At 38.6% G+C, this 19,176-nt stretch overlaps 2 protein-coding genes across 2 annotated transcripts; both read right to left on the bottom strand.

Annotated features, from left to right (window-relative positions):
- Positions 1-3,386: 3,386 nt before the first annotated feature.
- LOC112726697 (putative disease resistance RPP13-like protein 1) lies at positions 3,387-9,478 on the bottom strand. The gene is made up of 5 exons (XM_072208138.1): positions 9,339-9,478; positions 5,644-9,255; positions 4,998-5,210; positions 4,334-4,551; positions 3,387-3,816 (listed from the first exon to the last, which is right to left on the bottom strand). The coding sequence occupies exons 1-2, from the start codon at positions 9,476-9,478 to the stop codon at positions 8,040-8,042; spliced, it is 1,356 nt and encodes a 451-aa protein (XP_072064239.1). The 3' UTR covers positions 3,387-3,816; positions 4,334-4,551; positions 4,998-5,210; positions 5,644-8,039.
- Positions 9,479-10,433: 955 nt separating this feature from the next.
- LOC140172966 (cyclin-dependent kinase F-1-like) lies at positions 10,434-12,692 on the bottom strand. The gene is made up of 2 exons (XM_072208668.1): positions 11,897-12,692; positions 10,434-11,566 (listed from the first exon to the last, which is right to left on the bottom strand). The coding sequence occupies exons 1-2, from the start codon at positions 12,017-12,019 to the stop codon at positions 10,685-10,687; spliced, it is 1,005 nt and encodes a 334-aa protein (XP_072064769.1). The 5' UTR covers positions 12,020-12,692; the 3' UTR covers positions 10,434-10,684.
- Positions 12,693-19,176: the final 6,484 nt, after the last annotated feature.

Genomic DNA, 19,176 nt, shown 5'->3' with positions numbered 1-19,176 from the left:
TCAAGTTTTCCATTTCTCCCAACAATTCTGGAAACTTCTCAAGTTGAGAACAACCATTAAGAGCAATGCATCCTAAAGATGGCAACTTTAAGACACTTGGTAAGTTCTTCAGCTCAGTGCACCTTTCAACACCTAAATAAACAAGTTAATCAAGTGATCCAATAGATTCATGAATATCAACCAAACTTTCCTATTAGGACTTCTCTTGTATTTATCCAACACAGATTGATAGGGGCGGCAAACGGATTTAAATCCGCCGGGCTGACCCGCATAACCCGCTAAAAAAGGCGGGCCGAGCTAGAAAATTGGAACCGCCAAATAATAAAATCCAGCCTAACGCGCACCGCTTAAACTGCGGGTTTTGGCGAGCTTTCCCGCCGGACTTAGTATTTTTTTGGAAAGGGGTATTTTTATAATTTTTTGCCAAAATCTAACTTTCTCCAACCCAACTTACAAGAGAATGCAGATGAAAATTGAGTGTTTTAGATTATATTTATTTTGTTTTAGAGATAATATTTATAATTATGTTTTGAATTATGTTTATTTTGCTTTGGGAACAATATTTATAATTATGTTTTGGATGAAAACTTGATTTATAACTATGTTAATTAGATATTTATAATTACAAAGACTTTAATATTTGTGAATATAAAAATTATAATTTGTTTATACCTTTAAAAATTATAATAGTTAAAAGTGAAAAACAGAAGAATTTTTTTATACCTTTATATATATTATTATTTAATAGTTAAAAGTAAAAAAAAAAAATTTAGCGGGCTTAGTCCGCTGGCCCGCCAGCCCGCCATTAGGCGGAGTGGGGTAGGATTCTGGGACCGCCTCACTAGGCGGGGCGAGGCAAGCTTATGGCGGGGCGGGACGGACTTCCCATTGGCAAATGCTTCGACCACTCCTAACAGAGCCTAATACTGGCTTGTATTTTCTCTGACATTCGCAAGAAAACTCGCATATCGAAATTGATTACATAGTGTGTTAGAAACAGCTTTTACAATAGTTATTTTACCAATTTCGCCAATACCATAAATGCCAACCATTCTAACATCATGAGATCCAGGTTCTAACAGTGAGTATACTTCTGAATTCTGATACACGAGCTTGGAGTCCAACAGGGTGTCCAGCTACATTTAGCGGAATGCGATTCAACTTTTGGGATACTTCATCCACTACATTTAGCTATATATGTGTATGATTTGATCAATGTATCAATAGATATTATATTGGTGCATATGAACATAATTTAACAATTATCAATAGTTAATATAGAATTCAATAATTTTTCCAGAAATTTTGTAATTTCATTGAAATTGAGTATGATACATCTGAATAGTACATTGTTCCACCGAGATTGGTATAGACTATATGAATACTTGGCCTATGCAGGTTATGCCTCTTTAAAAAACCTCTATAGACCAAACCCCTGGAGCTTGGGAAAAAATCCAATAGAGGAAAAAGAGTACATCAACCATGCATAATTTAAGGAATAATAAAAAAGAACTCAACAACTTTTATAACCTCATATAACTAAACTCTAGAATAAAGAACACTCTTGGAGTCGGCAAGAAGAAGAACAGTGAGTTCTGGGAGAGGGTTGATCATAAGAGAAAACGTATAATTTGAAGAAGAACCCATCTTTGCCAAAAAATCAGCACACGAATTTTCTTCCCTTATGATATGATAGATAGTGACGTCCCACTCAAGAAGCATCAACTGATGAATTTCTTCGACAATGTGTGCGAATTCTGGAAAGTCTTCGGCATTGCCATGAATAATCTTCAGAGCCACCATGCAATCACTTTCACATTCCACCTTTCTGTACCCAGATTGCCATGCCAACCACAAACCATGCCGAATAGCCATTAGTTCGGCTTCGACACTGTCGGCAAAGCCAATATAGCTGACAAATCCGGCAATACAGTTGCCATCTTGATCTCTGAGCAAGCCGCCACATTCTGCTCTTCCTGGATTTCTTCTTGAACTTCCATCCACATTGAGTTTGATGGCCCTTCGGAAGGTGGAACCCAGCGAACCAGCATCTTTTGCCTACAAACACAGTAAAACGTCAAACTAAACATAACCAAAAGAAAATTTAGAAATAATTCACTGAATATTTTATAAAAGAACATAGTTCTCCAACATACTCAATGCTCAAATTTAAAATCACAGATTAAAAGAACCAGAAATATCGAATATTCAGAGTGCTATTATAATTTTGCAATGAGGTACAACCTTATTGTGTGAACAGACCACAAAAGCTAAAGTGAAGTATTCTATTGTGTTGTAAAGTATTGAAATAAATCTTGAAATTATTTTATATATGTTTAATGTCTTTGTGCCTGGGATTGTTATAGATTTTTTTCGTTTACTCCGTTCAGGTGCTATATGAAGCCTTTTGGAATCCCGTAAAAGATTGTTGAAACACAATCATCAATCATCAAACGAATCCCGTAAATTAGATTTAGTACGTTTCAATTTTTTAAAATAAATAAATGTTTTATTTAGTCTAGTAAACTAAAATAATTATATTATATAATATAAATTAAAAAATGTTATATTTTTAAGAATTAGTTAGATAATGTATAAATTAATATTTAAAAGTATAAGACATTTATATATAATTCAATATAATTATTTAAAAAACATATACGGCAACAAATTTTTTGTGAAATTAACATCTTTCTCAGATATTAACTTAAAGAATGAAAACATAAAAAAATAATATATAAAATTATAAATAAATTTTATTAATCACGATATATTAAAATTTATACCTACTAATTGGATGTTGTGTTGGAATGAATAACTAGTGATTGGATGTCGTGCCAATGTTGAACCGTGTTTAGAAATACTTTGGGCATTTTGTTTGACAGATTATGAGATAGAGTAATATTAAAAGGTGGGTACTCCAATGAAGATATTATAATTGCCTTCATGTAATAATTTTTCTTTTTGACCCTTGGATGATGGATTGAAGGGTTAGATTTTGATATGTTAAAAAAGTGTCCTTTTTATTTGAAATGTGGCCAAATCAATAAATCACACTTTTATACAAAGGATCTTCATAAAAGGATGTTTTTTACATCTTCATTTGAGTAGCTCCCTAATTAAAAAGAGTACAGTCGACCAAATAGTATATACTTTGAATATTTGTAATTTTATTTTTATTATCAAAGTTTTAATGTATATGTTAATGGCATTTAACTATTATTTTTTAATTCAATTGACATGCATTAATGTAATTGATTAAAATGATTAAAGTTTTGTTGTGTCCCTTTAGTGACATATCAAAATTGATTTAAATTTTATAACTCTGGATGATAAATGACATACTATTCCTATGTAAAATTCTAATTATTTTTTCTATTGCAAAATTGTGAAATTACCATCTATACAAAATTAACGACATAACACAATTAATTACAAGAAGTAAAACATGGAATAAGCTGTGGCAATTTAGATGCAGATAGTGATGAACAAAGGTCACATTTTCAACCTCTATAGCATCAGTAAGTTACTAACCACTTGAAAACATTTAAAATACAAGCCCAGTCTAATCATACAGAAATTCAGTCTTTAATTGATGCTCTAAATCTCTAATACATAAAGTAAGATTACATCAGTAAAACAATCCATTATGCTTACTTTTCAATAATAATCCTCCAGGTCAGAATCAGAACCCATGTAATTGTAATCATGCCACGGGGAGAAACCAGTACCAGTTTCTGTCAACTATAGTTCCATGTGTTTGTTCCTAGTCTCAGGATTAATCTTTTGTACAAGATACTTCTTAAGAAATACATCCTAACAAATAGGAATCCTCTGAGTAATAATTATTATATTTATTCATATAAAATCTCATGAATACAAAAATAGTGTCCCATATAAAATTGTGTAAATTTCTTTCGTTTTTTTTTTTTGGGAAAAGAAGTACTTTTTCTGTTGCAAAAGCACACAAATTCCAAATATTAAAGGTAAAACTTCCCAATTTTAGAAACAGAAAACATTGATTTGGCAAATACCTCATCAATTGGAATAGCTGATTGTTAGAATAATTGGTGTACCAATACACAAAATAGTGGCAGCAATCGAATAACAGAAATATGAAAGAAAATAGGGACAAGACACTAAAATTTTAACGTGGAAAACCCTCTCAATATAAGCGGTAAAAACTACTGGTCATTCAGACAAAAAAAAGTACCACTATAATCAAATAAGGATACAAGAGAATCTCAAATAAGTGCATAAATCATGCTTACAGTAAGTTTAAACAACCAAGCACCAATGCATATAAATTTGAACCAAAAAGATGAAAATTTACCTGAGAGAGTTATAGCCAAGGATGGCGCTGACCGTGGTTCCAAGAATGAAGAACAAAATGAGAAAGCAAAACAAGATTCATCGTGCATCTATGCACTAAAAGAGATTTCAGTGGAAGTGCAGGATGAAGATACAACTGAATTTGTGAAGGATGATGGGAAAAAAGCTTGATGATTTCGGTGGGATTGCTTGATGAAGAAGTAACATTAGAGTCCGAATCTATGAAGCATGATGAATATATGGTCATAATACTACCAAGTTATAAAGAAAAAGATTTCAATAGACATAATACACTCACTTTACATGGCAATAACCTCTTTAATTAAGTCCAAAAGATCAAATATTCTATCACAATACTTCTTGAATAATTTGAATTCCACCGCAGCTTAATATATGTACAGAACATTTACTCTTGGTATTAGAATAGCTTATTATAGGCATCTAATAATATTAACTTTATCCAATGATTCAATCTATGGTTGAAAATGATTACACAGCAATAACTTGATCCTTCTATTTTGAAAGCTTATACACCTCATGCATGCTGTCCTACAAGAATCTTGCAACACAACAACTCTGTGAATTCTTTTCACAAATTAAGCTATCACTTACTTTTTCTCTGTGGAAAACAGCAAAAATAAAATTAGAGGAATAGAAAAATATACCTACAACAACAAAAGCATCAATCATAAGTGCCACTACTCTAACTTTCTCCATCATGTCCTTGCTTTTCAATAACATTAAGCCAAAATCAGAAAACACGGTATCTGGTTCCCAACACCTTAATCCAGCTTAATTACCACCACAAATGATCTTAGAATTAAATGAAGATATGTAGCCAATGTATAGGATTACATCTTGATATGTACACAAGCCACCTGCAGAAGATAGTAAAAACATTAAAAAAGTACATTTAATTCATCCATTTGTTTAATACATCTAAAAACAAATCTCAAATGTTGGAATACATGGAAAAAGGATATTCCTTGTGTTTCAATTTTTGTTTCATGGTAATTGTTATCATCCTCTTTAAAAGTGATTTTCTTTTGAAACATATGAGTTAACAAGTATTACATATAGCAAAGACTGTTTCTGAGAGTAAGAAAGGATATTTCTTTAACTACAACTGCAAAGTGAGAGCTTTCCCCATAAGTGGAAGAAAAGAATGCAAATTTTGCAGTTGGCATATGAGTTCAAGTGGTTAATGTTGTTTAAAGAAAGAGAAAAAAAAATGACTTGAAGGAAAAGGAAATTTATGCATGTGTGAATTTAATTGTGGTAGCATGAGAAACATGAAGGTTAGCGAATTACCTGCTCAGAAATCTACGAATTTAATGGTGGGGATGTGGGAAATTTTGGGCCAGATTAGTTGATGCTTGTTCTTGCAGTGTTCTTCTAGCAAAGAACACCATTGAATTCGAAGTAGCAAGAGAGAGGGAGGCAGCTTTTCTCCTGCCATATTCTCCAGCTTCCAACAGCTTGAAATGTGCAATTGCTGAAGGGAGGTGAGGTGGAGAAGCTCGTTGCACTCCAATGTCTCCAGATTCTTGAACCAGCATATCTCAAGAGTGGTAAGGGAAGGAAGGTGAGGCAGCGAACCCACCTCTGGGTATGACTTTATTATGCTCCCACTGCCACGACCTGAGATGGTGAGATGAATGAGGTTGTCCAAGTTGCCCAACCATGATAGACCCCTCACTTGTTCCTCGCATTCTCTCACACTTAGCTCTTTCAGGTTAGCCGGCAAACCACCCTCTGGCCACCTACAAATGTTTGGGCAACCTTGTATGTCGAGAGACTCTAAGTTTGGGAGAAGAGTATTTATGCCAGGTGGCAATGCCTCCAACTTCGAGCACTTGCTAACATCGAGATGAGTCAAGTTGGGTGTAGCCAGTCCTTCTTGGGGAAAAGACACTAATTGGGAGCAGTTAAAGATGGTGAGACGTTGAAGAGAAGCGTGTGGTGGCTCTGACGTTGACACTGATTCCAGATTTGAACTCTCTTTTATCTGGAGATTCATGAGAGTAGGAAAGGCATCCAACGACAATGAGGTCAGTGAATCACAGCTTTCATATATTTGTAGATCTACCAAATCATACTTCTGTTGTTGCTGGAGTAATTCAATGCGGTGGCAATGAAAGATTGTGAGTTTTTGCAAAGATTTGGGTAAACAATTGCCCCCCAAGGATACAACAGACTCAGACCAAGAGATATATATTTCTTGGAGGGAATTTAGATGGTGGATGATCCTTGCCTTAAATGCACACTCCACCACAGATTCAAATCCACTAATTGATAACCTATCCCCATCAAGTCTCATCTTTTTACTCCATCTTTCACCATCTTGTATATTCAGTTGGCGCACTTTGGAAACATCCGATGAGGAAGAAACTATCCTCATTAATACATGATTAACCATATCTCCCTTTAACATTCGACATGCTGTTATTTGAAGACTCTTAAGCTGAGGAAAGGCTTCTGAGTCAGGTAAGCTCCACTCCTCCCAACATGACATGTCATCAAATACCAATCTCTCCAGTGAGGGAAACGGTGCAATTGGCGAAGAATGTTGACGGCCTTCATTCTTGTAAAACTCCTTGACAATGCTCTTCAGTTGATCAAATCTTTTGATGCTCAGGGACTTGAGAGATGGCAGCTGTCCAAGTGAAGGCAGCACGCAGCAATTCCAGCAATATTGTAGAGATACACTTGTCATGTTTTGGTACAAGGAATGCCCAATCCAGTCTGGAAATATTTTACCTTTGTATATATCAACAATAAACTTTTTCAAGCCTGTGTGTGGTTGCAAGCCGTGGAGTATATCTTGTTCATCAGTATGTGTGTTTGAAACCATATCATCACCTGAAGACAGAGACCATTTCAACAATAACTCATCAATGTGCTTCTTATCTATTATCCTTGCACTCCTTGCCTGATTGGCATCAACCACATTCTCCAATTTCTCAATCTCAAGTGATCCATGAAGATTTATTTAAAAGCCCTCCTAACTCTTCCATTCCATTGTCTTCTTGCTTTCCCACCACAAACTTGCTTAAAATGTGCAACTGTTTTAATTTGCCCATTCCTTTTGGCATTTCTTTCAGAGGAGTACCCCTTATATCAAGATGCCGCAAATTCACAAGCTTATACATGCCATTGGCCAGCATAGTCAGCTTAAAACAATATTCTAGCTTTAATGTTTGTAAATTACACAACTTGCACAATGACTCGGGCAATACCACAATATCACTCCAAGAGAGATCCAAATAGCGCAATTGGATCAATTTATCTATTGAATCAGGAAATATATTGAGTCTACCAAAGGACAAAACTCTCAAATATTTATTCTTTGACAATATGTCACCTGGTAACGTTGCAAGTCCTTTCCTGGCATAAGCTCCATGTTCAAGATACAACAATGTCCTCAAAGATTCTATTTTATTAGAGGAGCATATTTTCTCAGGGATTGAATCACCGTATGACAAATGACGAGTTAGAATACTCATCTCTTCCTTTTCACTAAGTTCTTCTGAGAACTTACAATAAAGATTTCCAGCAAGAGAAGTTCCCAAGTCATGCATGAGATCATGCATCACAAAATACTTCCTAAAATAGTCCTCGCCCTGCTTGAAAAATAGTCTTGAAACCAAATCATCAAAACACTCTTGAGCAACTCCTTCTAAAGTCTCCCCCCTCTTTGGAGGTCGTTAAAGATTTTCAGCCATCCATAGCAAGATTAATTCATCTTTATCAAATTGATAATCTTTGGGATACAACAAACAATAAACAAAGCAGCGTTTTGAATGTTCAGGAAGATGATAGTAACTTATTAACAATGCAGGAAAAATTTTACTATTTGGCATAGGAAATTCCCAAATGTCATTTGATAGTATTTTATTCCATTCTTCAACACGACGCTCTGAGCGCAGCAAGCATCCAAGTGTTTCTGCAGCTAATGGCAAACCATCACACCTCTTGACAATCTTTCTACCTATTTCTTCCAGTTCCGAGCTCCCATTTGATTCAGGAAAGGATGCATTGTCCGCAAAAATAGACCAACAATAATCGTCTGACAGTTCCTTGAGAGTGTAAGAGTTATAGTGTTGGACTATTCGACCAACATTTTCCTTGCAGGTAGTTAGAAGAATAGTGCTTCCTTTTCTCCCATGTTGAAAAGGGGTGACAAAACTATTCCACTTGTCAACATCTTCACTCCAAACATCGTCCAAAACAATGAAGAACTTCTTTTCTGACAGTTTTTCCTTCAAATGTTGTTGAAGTAAATCAAAGCTGTCAAGACTACAAACACCTGAAGAGATCCCCTTTATAACATTCTTAGTAGTCTCAACAACATCAAAATTTTCAGAAACACAAATCCATGCTTTCAGATCAACCCCGTCCATCAAATCCTTATTGTTGAACAGCCATTGTGCTAAAGTAGTTTTACCAACCCCACCCATACCAACAATAGAGCTGACGGACAAGTTATGATCATTGTTGTCATTGAGCATCTTGATTAGTGCCTGTTGATCACCATCCCTGCCGTACACATTCCCCTTTACAAGAGAAGTGGATGGAGGTCTCCATGAGGAGCTACTCGTTGGAATCTTTTCAAGACCAAGGGTATCTTTGAGTTTCTCAAGATCTTCTATTGTTTTAACCACCTCTTCTATCTTAGTCACCATCTTCCTATCAGACAAGTTAAGGAAGCTAGGAAGATGAGTGCGTACCTTGTTGCGAATTTCAGTTTTGATGAAGACACAGTCCAGCAAGTCATCAGCAGTGTAGAGAGCATCCCTGAGACTATCAAACCATTTCCTTACACGATCGTTTCCAAACTGCTTCTGCTCAGCGTCAGCAACCAGAGCTTCAGCAGCCAAGAGAGCAGTCTTGAGCCTCTCAACCAACTTCCGGTCCAGCTTCCTGCCCACCACCAAGTTGACAAACTCAGGTTAAATGAGCCTGTCAAGAACAACATTGGCGAAGCCAGAAACTAAAGCTCCAACAAGAAGTGCTTCAGCCATGATATGATACAGATCACAACAACAGCAAATGAATCAGTGAGTGATTGGATTCTCAGAATGTAAGGAAGAGAGAGCAATATTGCAATAATGCTTGCGAGGTATTCAACAATAATAAAAGGCATATAAGCGAGATATTTACTTCATTTCTATAATCTTCTTTGAAGGTTGAAACACAATATTCAAATAGCAAAAGGGTGATCAACCGAAACTAGTCTTTATGGAAATTAATTAACTATATAATTTAAAGTAGGATCATCATCATATGATATCAATGCATATCATTATTAATAACAATAATGGATAGTGTGAGGTTAAAATATGATGACATTGACTCTAAGTGGTACCTGCCTTGAAGGTTACTCTTCTGTGTTTTTAATTCCGAGAGATGCAACAAAGTAAAATTGCAACTTGATGAAGATTTAAGACTTTTTGCACAACCCAGCTAATAGCTAGTACGGGTCTCTAATATTTTAATTCTATAATAAATAGTTGAAACATTTAATAAGCAAATAATTGAAATGATTATTAAACTTAAATGTGATAGAATGGGAGAAAGAGTGTGAAATATCTATTCACATGTACAAATAATATTTTTTCTTTTTTCACTAGAGAAATGGTATTCCATGTCAATAGCTAATATGCCACGTACACAACTCCATTAACGAATTAGCACTTGATACATGAGACAATTTATAGAGATTAATAGCGTTCATTTGATCTATGTACGGCTTTATTGTTGTTGTATCTTTTAAGACAATATTGTCAAAATCTAAATCTTTTGACAACTGTAATTTTCCAAGCAAGTAACAACCAGCTAAATCATTGCATAGTTGATGCAATTCTTTGAGCAGTCAGATTAGAACTTGTTAAGATCATGATGCTTGATAATTGCAAGTCAGTTGCAGATTACTTATGGAATGACTTCACTATAGTGGTAGGCTCAAACTTGTACTGGAATGAGCTGTGGCAATTTAGATGCAGATGGTGATGAACAAAGGTCACATTTTCAACCTCTATTCTCTACACTACGTTACTAACCACTTGAAGACATTTAATAATACAAGCCCAGTCCAATCATACAGAAATTCAGTCTTTAATTGATGTCCTAAATCTCTAATACATAAAGTAAGGTTACATTTGTAAAACAATTCATTATGCTTACTTTTCAATAATATATCCCTAGCAGAGATTATCCAGGGGGTAAAAAAAATTCATATCAATTTCTCACCACAGATTTGCCAGGTGACATTCAGCAAATAAAATACCAGTTGAACAACACATATGGCAGAGGCAATCTGAAGAATACAATGTACCATAAATTCTTTAGTTCATGGAAACTGGATGGAGAAACCAGTACCAGTTTTTGTGATATTCACAGGGCCAAAGTCCTCCAGGTCAGAATCAGAACCCATGTAATTGTAATCATGCCACGGAGAGTTTTCATCTTCTCCCTTTCTGTTCAAAGGAACATGCAACTCTGAAACCGGAACAGGAAGAGGTTCTTCATTAAAGTACTTGTCATGGAGTAGCTCCGTTGCTGTAGCTCTCTTGGCCGGATCATAACAAACCAGCTTTTTTACTAGAGACACTTCGTCGAGGGAGCGATTGGGCAGGCAAGCTTCAAGCCCAGGAGGGTTTTCCACCTTACTAAATGAGATTATTCCATAATCGGGAAGTTTGGAACAACCTGGCCATGCTTTCTCGTCGAGGTTGCCCAAAACATTAATAATCCTACTAAGCTGATCAATATCGGCTGTTCCAGGAAATAAGGGCTCCAGTGTAAAGAGCTCTGCAAATATACATCCCAAAGACCATAGATCAATTTCTAAACCATAGTTTGTGGATCCATAAAGGAGCTCAGGAGCCCTAAACCAACGAGTTCCAACGCACGACGTGAGACAACCCGATTCTTCTCCTTCGTCCTCCCTTGCTTCATAAGTAAAGCTGGATTTCAAAGGGTCATCATCTATATCACTTGTTGTGCACGTTGCAAGACAGGAGGTATTTCCATCAGGAATGTTTGTATCCTTATCAATGTCATCTGCAGATCTCTTTGTTTTCAGTTCATCCAAGACTCTAAAATATTCTTCGCGAAGGACAGTTCCCTGCTCTTGATTTCCAGACCCTGCTTGGAGTGAAGAACCATCATGTTCATAAGCTTGTGGGTTCTCCTCAGAAGTATCAAATCCTGGCTCCCCAAGTATCCTTGCCTGAAAACACAGTGAATCAAAATTTCATGAAACCTTCCCTATACTGAAAAAATATGTAGTAATAAAGACAATTAACTTAATTGAGACTAGACTACAAATTTCTTATCATTTATCATCTTTTATTGCACTTGAAATCCCTAAACATGCAAATTGTGTGACATAAATTCACCCTCAGCATTCCTTTACAGAGAAAATTTGTCCCTCATAAATTTCATATCATTTATCATTTCTTAGAGGCTTAATCGAATCTAGTAATACTAAAAACAATTGTAATCAGATATCATAATCAGTAATTAAGCTGATAAACAAAAAGTAAACGGAATTAACTACCTGTCCAAAATCTGCCAACTTGAGAATTCCATCATCTCCGATCAACAGATTACCGGGCTTCAAATCCCGATGCACGATCATGTTCCGGTGACACGAGTCAACACCGCATAGGATCTGCATCATCCACCGCTTAATCTCCCCAACGGGGAGTCCATTCTTCTTCTTCTTCGCGTCATCAATAACGGTTGCGAGATCCGTCCTTAGGTACTCGAGCACGAGCACAGCGTCCTCATCTTCGCGCCAAAAGTACTCGTGCAAAACGACGACGTTTGGAGAACCCTGGAGAATCTGAAGCGCATCAATTTCGCGAAACGCGGACTGGTAATCGTGGATTTCTTTGAGTGCGACGATTAGATCGTCGGAGAGGCGTCGGCCGCGGTACACGTCGGCGTAAGCTCCGGCGCCAACGCGCTCCAGGATTTGGTACTTGGCGATTATTTCGGATCTGGTGTGGATGCTCCAGCTCTTAGATGGAGGATCCACGGTGACGTTACTCCAGTGTGCACGTTAGTCCCTCACCACCACGCTCATGCCACTGCCACGTGGGTGATGATCTAGAGAGAAACGATGTAAGTGATCATATTGGCGCGAGAAAAGGCTGTTGCCGCCGGCGAAGGGGCGGTGGAAGGCGCTGACCGGGATGAAGATGGATGGATAGAGACAATGAAGTGACTGCGATAAAATCCATAACAGATGATATTAGGTTTGAGTTTGAGAGAAGTGATAGGGGTAAAATAGGAATATTAAATGTTCAAAATATTAAATTAAGAATAATAATATAAGAAACTCACCAAACATTTTTATTAAAATTTAGTTAGTATTTAATTGAAAAAAAATGTATAATTTTATATTATTAAATATAATTTTATATTATTAAAAATATTAATGATAACTAATTAATACTTATAAATATGATGACTTTCTAGCGTAACTGTAATAATATAATATACAGTTAAATATCACCCTAAACAAATAAAAAGAGAAAATGCTAATTGCTTGCTTTTTGGTTTCTTCCACTTGAGTAGTTTTTACCTGAACTTTCTTGACTTCTCTCTCTATTGTCCATCATTATTCAACAACAATGCGAATTTGATTTCCATATCCGAGAATTCTTAGACAAAGAAAAGAATAGAACAAAGATGATTCTCAATCTAAGAGATTTAGGGTTTTAAAATTTATGATGAAATTGATTCGAGCACAAAGAATTAATTTAAAATCCTATTTTAAACATATTGTTATTGTTACGGTGGGTAACCGGAGATTAATGGATTGGATGGTGTTGGTTGGCCCAATCGTTTGAAAGAGGAAGCCTTCGAGTGGGTCTGCACCTCGAGGGCCTCCGTCCGACTTGTTCATATGAGGAGAAGGGGGTGGTACCTGCAAAGACACTCCGATGCCTAAGTTAGCAAGAGTGTGAGCAGGTCTAGAGAGTATTGGGACTTAGAGATACCTGAGGAGTGTCAGGGTATTTATAGTGGTGATCCAATAACCACCGCTGAAGTAGTTCCACCTTTTAAGGTGGATAACCGTCCCTTTATCTTAGGGAAGTTGAGATATGGCTCCTGGAAGTGGGTAGAGAGATTTTAGGGGCAGTTACTCATTTGAATGAGTGATTATCTGTCAGTTAATCATCGTCCCCGACTTCTTTAGGATTGGTCGTGATAGGAACCGACTTCATAGGGAGGAGGTCGGTTCAAGGCGAGGCTCAATCCTCCTGGATTGGGCCTTTTGTTGGGACCTGGGCCTCATCGTTGGGCCAGGGTATGAACAGTGCCCCTACTCGAGCCCAATTTCTTTTTAAGATTTGGGTTCGAGTATTCTACTCGGAGTTGTAACCGACTTGCGAGGGAACCGACGTGATTATTTTCGTGACTTTTGATTTTTACAGTTACGTCTAATCAAACGTCGCGTCCGTTAGGGGTTTTGAGTGGGTATTAATTACCTTGGTAACGGTGCATTCATGACCGCTTCCCTTTTTACCTTTATGCCCTTAACGTACTTATAAGTGCTTTCCCCTTCTTTCGTTGTTTCGTTTCTTCGATTTTTCAAATTTTCCCTTTCATCCGTTCGTGGAGCATTTTCATATCAGTTTGTGGGACTTCTTTCGTTGAAGGCTTTTATCTTCTCCTACCTTTTTCCGGCAAAGGTTGGTTCTTTTTTCTCTCCTTTTGTTAATTGCTTTTGCTTGCATGCTTTTTTATTTTCTTTGGAGAGGGAGAGGTGACGTTGTAGCCTTCTGTTGAGTTCCGTGTCCCTTTAGGGACTCTCATTTTTTATTCTTTTTCTTTTTCCTTTGTAGGTTTTCATCGTATTTTTAGAAAAAATGTCTTCTGTAGAAGTTCTTGTTTAATGGGTTGATGTTACGGTCCTGGGGGAGGAACCCTTGGCTGATGTCGAGTTCATCACCCATCTTCGCACTCATCACCGCATTTGTACTTCTCAGGAGGATGAGCCCAAGTATGAGTTGGTGGCCCCGGGTCTGGAAGACCGGGTTTGTTTTGGGAGGGATTCCGAGGAGGTCCCTCATTTTTTCTATATGTATGAGAGCATGATTACCTGTTTGGGTGTTTTTCTTCCGTTTTCTGAATTTGAAATGGCTGTTTTACGCCACTGTCGAGTTGCCCCTACCCAACTTCACCCCAATTCTTGGGGTTTTCTGAAAATTTACCAATTTATTAGTCACGCTTTGGACTTTCTGACCTCTTTGAGGATTTTCTTCTATCTTTTCCACATGACTAAGCCCTTCAGTGGGCTAAATAACAAGCAGCAAAGGGTGTCTTTCCGAGCCATACAAGGTCGGAGAATTTTCACCCTTTTTGACGAATCCTTCCACGACTTCAAAAATTATTTTTTCAAAGTTCAAGCTGTAGAGGGTCACCACCCCTTTTTCTTGGATGAGAATTCTTCCCCTCGCTTTTCCCTCTATTGGTTGGAGGCCTCCCCCTGTGAGAAATACGGTCTGGACAACCTAGACGAGGTGGAGGCGGCCATTGTGGGGTTTTTCCGAGAAGTGTGGGGGAGGGCCCCATACTTGGATACTAGAAAATTTCTCCAGGGATCGCCGACTTTTGTTCGGTTGCAACTAGGTAGCTTTTATATATATATGTATATATATTTCTTATTTCCGACTTGTATCTGCCGACTTGAGATTTGCCGACTTGTTGTTTTTGCTAATTGTTTCTTTTGCAGATATGGCGAGGAAGAATGCTCAGGAATCTTACCAAAGAGTCCAGGAGGCTAGGGCAAGGTCTTGGGCCAGGACTGGTGGCACCAAGGCGATCATCTCTCCTCCTCCTCCTCCTCCCCAGAACACAGGGACTCCTTCCCAGCCCATTGTGATTTCTTCTTCGGCTTTGTCTCGGCCGCTCCCCTCCGCCTGACTTCTTCCTAAGCCGGAGAAGAAGAAGCGCAAGATTTTAGAGTCTGGCTCTTCTTTTGACGGTGGGGTTAAGGCGGATGCTCTTGCATTCGTCCGAAAGAACATCTACCCTCATATAAGTATGGATGATGTCTCTGTTCGGAACCACCTTACCACTCTGGCTGAGGAGAGTCTCAGGGCGGCGGGTGTTTGTGGCAAACTCTTAGATATTTTTGAGAAGACTCCTCTCATCTCTTTGGGGTTAACCTCGAAGGTTGAGGAGCTGGAAGGAAGGCTTCTTACTTATCAAGAGCATGAGAGGGAGTTGAAGGAGGAGGTCGCCAAGCTGAGGGAGGAGAGAAATAGCCTTCGGGAGAAGGAGAGTAAGTTGCAAGCCCAATGCAACATGGAGGCGGGTTTGAGGAAAACAGCACAGGAGAGTTACCAGAGTTTATTTCAAGATCTTGTGTCTGTGAGGAAGGATCTGCTGAATTCTCGGAATGCATATATCGAGTTGGAGGACTCTATTGCTGAGGGGGCCGAGGAGGCTTGGAGGATTTTTAAGGAGCAAGTCGGAGTCATCGCTCCTGACTTGGATCTTTCTCCTTTGGATCCTGACAAAGTTGTTATCGACGGTGTCATAGTGGATCCCCCTGCTCCCGTGATCGTTTCCGAGTCAGAATTGAAGACTCGGGGGCAGAGGATTATTGAGTCCCCTCCTCGCTCAAAGAACGCTTCGGGTTCTTCCCAGGTTCCTCCGACTTCCTCTTCATCTCCTATGGATGCCTCTCTCCCTGGTTCTAATGCTGCTCCTACTCCTTTGAAAAAATGATTGGCTATATGGGGGCCCGGCCTGTGGGTTCCCTCTTTTAAACTTTTTATATTTGGTGGTGTTGATTGACATTTCCTTTGGCCTTTCAAGGCTTTAAACAAAAAATATTTATAAATACCCTTTTTTGGATAAGGGTTTAAGTTACCTTTGCGTGCATGCTTTTCTGCTTTGATATTTTAGGAAGTCTTTTCGACCTTTTCCTGAAAACCTTTTGTTCGACTTGTCTGTTCTTCTGAGCTTTTTCGCTTTAAGAACCTAGGACAGTATTTTCAATAGTTTTTCGATCTCTTTTTCGCTTATTCCTCTATACTCAACTCTGTGATTTTATTGAGTTTTTATGACTTAGGTTATTTTTGTGATGCGTTTTTTCTTCTACTCGGTTTTTCATTTCGACTTATGGGTCGGAGTGTTTCCGAGTTTCTTACGATCAACTTTTATAACCTCTTTACACCGACTTGTACCTTGTCGTTTTATCCTGACGACCATCTAGGTCGGTTCATGGGATTTTCACGTTTTGTCGAGCTTAAGTCGGCGCGTTTCGTAGAAAGAAAAAAGGAAACAAGAAGGAATTTATAAGAGATATTTGTAAAATGAAAAGATCTTTATTTATTGGGGGGATACCTTATTGCTACTAAGGGTTTTTGACAGCCTATTTCCCTTAGCCTCTACTGTGATGCCTCGTTAAAAACCCTCCTCCAGAAAAAACCCTTTATTTTTGGGAAAAGATCATGAAGTTGGGAAAAGAGTACATCAGGGAGTAGAGTTCGCTTTTAACTATAGTACCTTTTCATATTGCAAGCATGCCATGACCTTGGAAACTCGGTGCCGTTCAGGTCGGTCACTTTATAATAACCTTTTCCTAGGACCTCATTGACTTTGTATGGTCCCTTCCAATTAGCAGCGAGTTTTCCTTCCCCTGATTTGTTGACTCCAATGTCGTTTCTGATCAAGACCAAGTCATTCGGGGCAAATGTTCTTCGAATGACTTTTTTGTTGTACCTTGTAGTCATCCTTTGCTTCAATGCTGCTTCTCTTATCTGGGCTTCTTCTCGGACTTCGGGGAGCAAATCGAGCTCCTCTTTGTGCCCCTGTATGTTTCCGATCTCGTTATGGAGAATTACCCTTGGGCTTTGTTCATTGATTTCCATTGGTATCATGGCTTCTATGCCATAAACTAGTCGGAAGGGTGTTTCTCCAGTGGCGGATTGGGGGGGTCGTCCTGTAAGCCCATAGCACTTGTGGAAGCTCTTCAGCCCAGGCTCCTTTTGCATCTTGTAACCGTTTCTTTAGCCCTGCCAGTATGACTTTGTTGGCTGTCTCGGCTTGCCCATTGGCTTGCGGGTGCTCCACCGAGGTGAACTGGTGTTTGATTTTCATACTGACTACTAGGCTTCTAAAGGTAGAGTCGGTGAATTGGGTCCCATTATCTGTGGTAATGGAATAAGGTATCACATACCTTGTGATGATATTTTTGCAGAGGAACTTCCGACTTTTTTGTGCGGTGATGGTGGCCAATGGTTCTGCTTCTATCCACTTTGTGAAGTAATCTATTCCCACGATCAGGTATTTGACTTGTCCTGGCGTTAGGGGAAAAAGACCTAACAAATCCATTCCCCATTTTGCAAAGGGCCATGGAGAAGTGATACTGATGAGCTCCTCTGGGGGAGCCACGTGGAAAATTTGCGTGCATCTGACATGGTAGGCACTTTTTCACAAATTCTGTGGCATCTTTTTGCAAGGTTGGCCAGTAGAATCCAGCTCGGATCACTTTCCTGGCTAATGACCTCACCCCGAGATGGTTTCCGCAGATCCCACTATGTACTTCCTCTAATACCTCGGTAGTTCTTGAGGTCGGTACACACTTTAATAATGGCGTTGATATCCCCCTTTTGTAGAGAATATCTCTCACCAAGGTGTAGTGTTGTGCTTCCCTTCGGATCTTCTTAGCCTCTTTCTCCTCCTTGGGGAGGATGCCGAATTTCATGTATTCGACCAAGGGGTTCATCCATCCGAGGTTTAATCCGACCACTTCAAAGACTTCTTGTTTGTCTTCTACTTTTACCACTGAGGGTTCCTAGAGAGTTTCTTGGATCAGGCTTCTGTTATTTCCTCCTGGCTTGGTTCTTGCTAACTTGGATAGGGCGTCTGCTCTGCTATTCAAATCCCGAGTTATATGCTTGACCTCGGTTTCTGCGAAGCGCCCAAGGTGTTCCAGAGTTTTTTCCAAGTACCTCTTCATATTTGGGTCCTTTGCCTGATATTCTCCACTTATTTGGGAGGTCACCACTTGTGAGTCACTGTATATCATCATCTTTGTAGCACCGACTTCCTCTGCCAGCTTCAATCCAGCAATCAAGGCTTCATACTCTGTGATGAGCGGATAATTTATACGCTTTTTGGCATTGTTTTTAGTATGTTTTTAGTATATTTTAGTTAGTTTTTATTACATTTTCATTAGTCTTTAGTTAAAATTCACTTTTCTGGGCTTTACTATGAGTTTGTGTGTTTTTTTGTGATTTCAGGTATTTTCTGGCTGAAATTGAGGGACCTGAGCAAAAATCTGATTTAGAGGCTGAAAAGGACTGCAGATGGTGTTAGATTCTGACCTCCCTGCACTCGAAGTAGATTTTCTGGAGCTACAGAAGCCCAATTGGAGCGCTCTTAATTGCGTTGGAAAGTAGACATCCTGGGTTTTCCAGCAATGTATAATAGTCCATACTTTTTCCGAGATTTGATGGCCCAAACCGGCGTTGCAAATCAGCTTCAGAAATCCCGGCGTTAAACGCCGGAACTGGCACAAAAATTAGAGTTAAATGCCCAAACTGGCATAAAAGCTAGCGTTTAACTCAAAAAAAAGTCTCTACACATAAAAGCTTCAATGCTCAGCCCAAGCACACACCAAGTGGACCCCGAAAGTAGATTTTTACGTCATTTACTCATTTCTGTATACCCTAGGTTACTAGTTCACTATTAATAGGACCTTTTGATATTGTATCTGTACCTCATGACACTTTACACGTTTCTCATTGTATCTTCTACAGCATGAGTCTCTAAACCCCATGGTTGTGGGTGAGGAGCTCTGCTGTGTCT

Source organism: Arachis hypogaea, chromosome 12 (genome assembly GCF_003086295.3).
Source record: "Arachis hypogaea cultivar Tifrunner chromosome 12, arahy.Tifrunner.gnm2.J5K5, whole genome shotgun sequence".
NCBI lineage: Eukaryota > Viridiplantae > Streptophyta > Magnoliopsida > Fabales > Fabaceae > Arachis > Arachis hypogaea.
This window is presented reverse-complemented; position numbering and strand designations above follow the sequence as displayed.